Raw genomic sequence first — 6,000 nt, 5'->3', positions numbered from 1 at the left:
TCTCCCTCTGCCTCCACCCCACCCCGACTCTCTCTCTCAAAATAAATAAATAAATGAATCTTAAAAAAACAAAACAAAACAAATCATAGACCCTAGAAGAACCCAGAGAACTTGTGAATCTGTCATGTTCAACCACTAGATTCATAAAAATTGTAAAACTCCGTGAATCATACGTGAAAGAGTATTTTTAAGTGGACTCCTTGTTAAAGGCAAAGAAAGAGCCGTAAAGAGCTTAGCTGGGTAGATTAGAATAAAGAAATTGTCTCTTCCCATCTGTTCTAATTAGCTTATCTCTTCCGCTTTTGTAGCTGTGCTGGTTATTTCAGGAAAGAAGTGACAGGTATTTTGAAAGGAAACTGTTTTTATTTAGCTAATTTATAATGGTTTTGGAATGTTTGTCAGTTCTCAAATATAAACTCTTAAATGTTAGACCTTTCTTATAATTGTTACTGAAACTTTCAAGTCTTTTTGGGTGTTCAAGTTAAGGATTTTGGTTTCTTCTCATTTCCTTTGATTTTGGCCCAAATGATTATGTTTCCTCATTTGGGGAAAATTTCTCTGGGTATTTTGATATTTGTCGTGATAGAAGGAAACCTTACATCATTAACAGGTATTTAAAAATCTATATATTTTTTCCTTATATTTGTATTATAATATCTTTAAAAATAACATTATATGATACAACTGTTGTAAGAAGTTGAACCAAATGCTGTTATTTTAGTATTTGTTATTGCTTCATTTAAACTTTTAAAATCTCTCCAATAATTTTGGTTTTTTTCTTTAGTAATTTCTACTTCGGACTTACTTCCTCTTATTTCTTGTGTTGCAATTGGATATATAGTTATTTCAATAACCAAGAATCTTGAAATAAAGGAGTAGGAGTTAGTTGGAGAAGAAATTGACAGCTCACTCCTCCACTCTTGAGGCATACATGTCTGTAGTCTGATCATGACTTTAAAATTGAAATACGGCACAAAAGTCAGTTTTTATTTGTTACCTTTCATACTGTATCTTTGTTCATTATCAGAAGACTTGTCTATGCTTTCACTCTGTAGCACAAACCTACATGTCTTTACAAGATATCCAAGAACCCAAGAGTGCAGTTTCTTTTTTCCTGACTGACTCAGAATCCACAGACACTTCTCCTTCTACTGAAAGGAAACTACCTCTGGACCACAGAGAAACTGAGAAACAGTGGTTGCTGAGAAGAAGGCGATCTATTCTGTTTCCTAATGGTGTGAAAACCTGTCCGGGTGAAAGTGTGACCGAGGTTGTGGCAAGCCATGTGAAATATTTTAAAGTACGAGGTAAGTGAGCATCTAAACCTTGGGGCTTCATGATGCAATTCAAACATAGTTCTAACATGTGTGTCATATCTTGTGAAAATTCAAAGTCTGTGATAATTTAGACATACTGAGCCAAATATTATCTTTGTATTAACTATGGGAAAGGGACTTGCTGAAAGTATAGTATTTATACAGATTCAGAGGAAAGTTTAAGAGTGGAAATGGCTAAAGCCTTTTAAGCATGTCAAAAATACCAGTTTATTTTATTGGAAAATTTAATTATTTTTCCTTCATCATTCAGTAATTTGTTTAAATATACCCGCAAAATGTATTGTCCATGGCATACTTACCTATTTGGATAATTAGTTACTTTATATACATGAAAATATAATAAATTTCTATATTTTATAGTGCAGACATTCTGCAGATTCATGATAAGTCTCTGGTTGGTATACATAAACCTTATCATGTCTAAAATGATGGCACTTCTCACAATGGACCTGAAAGCAATTAACTAGGATTTTATTTATTTATTTATCGTTAAGAGTTTATTTATTTATTTATTTATTTATTTATTTAGAGATAGAGACAGCAAGCATGCAGAGGTGGGGGTGAGGGGTTGGGGGGAGGACTGGCAGAGGGAGAGGGAGAGATAGTCTCAAATAGACTCCACACTGAGCCGGAGCCTGATGCAAGGCTCTATCTCATGACCCCTCAGATTGTTTTTCAGAGTCCATAGTCTCTCATGGTCCCTGAGATCACAACCTGAGCCTAAACAAAGAGTCTGTGGGATGCTTGACTAACTGTACCCAGGATTTTATTTTTAACTAAACAGTATTATCTTTGATCAAATCCTTTTTTATTATGTATATAAGTTCTGAATTTACTAACCAAAATAGCTTAATTGACCATAGTATGTCTCTGAGTTTCGAGGGAATCTCATACTTTTTGCTGCTCAGGAGACAATAAAGAGCCATAAGATGGGTGTGATGCTAGCGAACTAAAGTAGAGGTAGATGATTAGACAGCAGGGAAATTGCTTGCTCATTTATGTATTTATTCAACAAATGTTTATTGAACACATATTTTTCATGCTCTGGGTATATGGACCTTCAGTCTAAGCTGCTGCTTTATCTTCTTTTTTACTTTCCTCTCTCTTGTCCTTTCACTTCTCCTCCCTCACCAAACCTTAAGTCTTTTTATTTTTATATATTTTTTCAAAGAAAGTATTTTTTGTTTTTATTTAAATTCCAGTTAGTCAAATACAGTGCAATATTAGTTTCAAGTACGCAACTTGAGGGATTCAACATTTATATACAGCACCTGGTGCTCATCAGAACAAGTGCAGTCCTTAATCACCAACACATATTTAACTCATCCCCCCCCTTCCCCTCCAGCAGCCCTTCATTTTATAAAATAAAAATTATAGAATTTATTTGTCAGAGAGAGAGAGAGAGAGAGAGAGCGCACGCGCACAGGCAGAGAGGCAGGCAGAGTCAGAGGGAGAAGCAGGCTCCCTGCGGAGCAAGGAGCCCGATGTGGGACTCAATCCCAGGACGCTGGGATCATGACCTGAGCCGAAGGCAGCTGCTTAACCAACTGAGCCACCCAGGCGTCCCGGATGAAATCTTTAAAAAAAAAAAAAAAAAAGTCTTTCTTGGTTGGCCTTTTTCTATTTTAACCTTTGCTCATTTGTTTTGTTCCTTAAATTCCACATATGAGTGATACCATGCAGTATTTATCTTTGTCTGACTGACTCATTTCACTTAGCATAATACTGTCTAAGCAATTGTTTTTAAAATAAAAAATTAATACCAGATATTACATATATTTATATATTTAATTTTTTTTATTAAAGTGGCACTCTATTAACACCTTTTTTAAAAGCAGGTATTTATATTTCTTAATTTTATTTTGGTACTATCAAACATTACTAAGTAATAAGATTTTCTTTTACCTTTTTAATGGAAATCTATTGACTGAGCCTTTGTGTATGGGGTATGTGCCAGAAGTGGCAAATTCTAAAGAGTGTGGAAAGAGAAGAAAGGACTGAAGATGAGTAAGAATGACAGTTTATAACTTAACAAAATATTATTTCTACTACCTGGATTTTTACTTTTAAAATAAATAGATCAGAATATCTATATAGCTGTTGGTTAAATAGTGAAGAGGAAATAACCACTTAAGAAATGTGGTTATGGGGATGCCTGGGTGGCTCAGTTGGTTAAGTGTCTGCCTTCAGCTCAGACCATGACCCTGGGATCCTGGGATCAAGTCCCACATCAGGCTCCTTGTTCTGCTTCTCCCTCTGCCTGCCACTCCACCTGCTAGTGTGCTCTGTCTCTAATAGATAGCTCGATAAATAAATATATAAATAAAATCTTGATATAACCACTTAAAAAAAAAAGAAATGTGGTTATATCAAGTCAGGAAACAACAAATGTTGGCAAGGATGTGGAGAAGGGGAACCCTCTTACACTGCTGGTGGGAATGCAAGCTGGTACAACCTCTCTGGAAAAGAGTATGGAGGTTCCTCAAAAAGTTAAAAATAGAGATAACCTAGGACCCAGAATTTGTACTGCTAGGTATAGGGTACAAACAAAGTGATCCAAAGGGGCACCTGCACCCCAGTGTTTATAGTAGCAATGTCCACAATAGCCAAACTATGGAAAGAGCCCAGATGTCCATGGACAGATGAATGGATAAAGAAGATGTGATACACACACACACACACACACACACACACACACTGTAATATTGCTCAGCCATCAAAAAATGAAATCTTACTATTTACAATAATGTAGATGGAACTAGAGAGTCTTAAGGGAGTGAAATAAGTTAGAGAAAGACAGTTATATGATTTCACTCATATGTGCAATTTAAGAAACAAAACAGAGGACCATAGGGGAAGGACAGGAAAAATAAAAGATGAAATCAGAGAGGAGACAAACTATAAGAGACTCTTAACTATAGGAAACAAAGTGAGGGTTGCTGGAAGGGAGGTGAGTGGGGGATGGTATAACTGGGTGATGGGCATTAAGGAAGGTACTTGATATAATGAGCGCTGGGTGTTATATACAGCTGATGAATCACTGAACTCTACCCTGAAACTATTAATAGAGTATATGTTAATTAATTGAATTTAAATGAAATAAAATGAAAAATAGGAACAAATCAGCAAAAAAGAAGAATAATTGTGATTATATCTTTTAATTTCTTATGTATATAAATTTAAGAGATACTATTGAAAAAGAAGCCAACAAAATGAAAAGCATTCCTAAATAATTGATTTTCAAATACAGATCCTATGAATGGAATCATTGGAAAGGGACCTCACAGAGCTGAAAGCGTTGGCACAAGCAGATCAAGATGGTACCAATGTTGGTACAGTTATTACTGTCATTTGTAAAGAGTAAATGTGTTTTTGAAAATTAGGAAAAATGAATATTTCAGCATAGGTTGTAAAGAGGTTTTATAGATATAATTGAGATTATGCACTCGGAACAAAATGTTTGGAACTTAGAGGGAGAGATCATTCAATGTCCAACTAAGCTAATTCAATTTAATGGTTTTCCTTCATAGACTGTCTGGCTTCAGTTGCTAGTTGGTGTAACAAACTTGAAAAATATCTTTGAAAAATGAAGATATTTTTCAAGTTTGTTACAAAGTTCTTCATAGCAAGAAGCAACTGCATTTAACCTAATGATTTGTAAAATTAAACAGACATGGAGGGTACTTCGAATTGAATGCAGTTAGTAGTATCCTCACATTTAAAAAATTCCACTTGTAGTTGCAGCTTTAAAATACAGCTTTATTAATGTATACATTGAAGGATTATGAGCTGTGTATTTAAATTATACTATTTGATTAATTTTGAAAAATGTATTTACCCTTGAAATCATCTTGCAGTTAAGAAAATGAATTTATCAGTTACCTCCAAATATTTTCTCATTTGCCTTTGTAATCTCTCCCTTCCTTAGCACTTCCCTTTATCCTGGTACTGAGGCAATCGCTAATCTGATTTTTATCACTATGAATTGTTAGCATTTTCCACACTTTTATATATGATTGTAATCAATATGTACACTTTTTTATCTGGCTCAGTGTAATTATTTTGAGACTCATCTATGATTCTTTTTGTGTATCAGTAGTTTGTTACCTTTTATTGTTGAGTAGTCTTCTGTTTTAGGGATATATCACATTTTGGGATAGTTCAGTTGTTTTCAGCTAATGGTGATTATAAAGAAAGCTGTTATGAACATTTGTTTTTAAGTTTTTGTGTGAACATATGTTTTCTTTCTATTGGTTAACAGGAGTGGAATGGCTGGGCCTTATATGTTTAGCTTTTTGTGACATTTCTAAAATGTTTTCCAATGTGGCTGTACCACATAATATGTAATAGATTTCCAGTTTTCCACATTCTTGCAATACTCGGTATAGTCAGTCTTTTTTTTTTTTTAAGATTTTATTTATTTATTTGACAGACAGAGATTACAAGTAGAGGCAGGCAGAGAGAGGAAGGGAAGCAGGCTCCCTGCTGAGCAGAGATCCTGATGTGGGGCTCGATCCCCGGACCCTGGGATCATGACCTGAGCCAAAGGCAGAGGCTTTAACCCACTGAGCCACCCAGGCGCCCCTAGTCAGTCTTTTTGAACTGTAACCAAATTAGTGAATATGAAGTGATCTCTTACTGTGGTTTTAATATGCATTTTTTT

The 6,000-nt window shown here is 34.9% G+C and overlaps 1 protein-coding gene across 1 annotated transcript in view; it reads left to right on the top strand.

The window, feature by feature from the left end:
- The first annotated feature begins 525 nt into the window (after nucleotides 1–525).
- IMPG2 (interphotoreceptor matrix proteoglycan 2) overlaps nucleotides 526–6,000 on the top strand; it is an 82,312-nt gene continuing 76,837 nt past the window's right edge. Inside the window, exons 1-2 of the mRNA XM_044251263.1 lie at nucleotides 526–610; nucleotides 1,056–1,307. Of these exons, the coding sequence (XP_044107198.1) occupies nucleotides 526–610; nucleotides 1,056–1,307 (337 nt within the window). The remainder of the gene's footprint in view (nucleotides 611–1,055; nucleotides 1,308–6,000) is intronic.

This window comes from Neovison vison, chromosome 6 (genome assembly GCF_020171115.1).
Source record: "Neovison vison isolate M4711 chromosome 6, ASM_NN_V1, whole genome shotgun sequence".
NCBI lineage: Eukaryota > Metazoa > Chordata > Mammalia > Carnivora > Mustelidae > Neogale > Neogale vison.
This window is presented reverse-complemented; position numbering and strand designations above follow the sequence as displayed.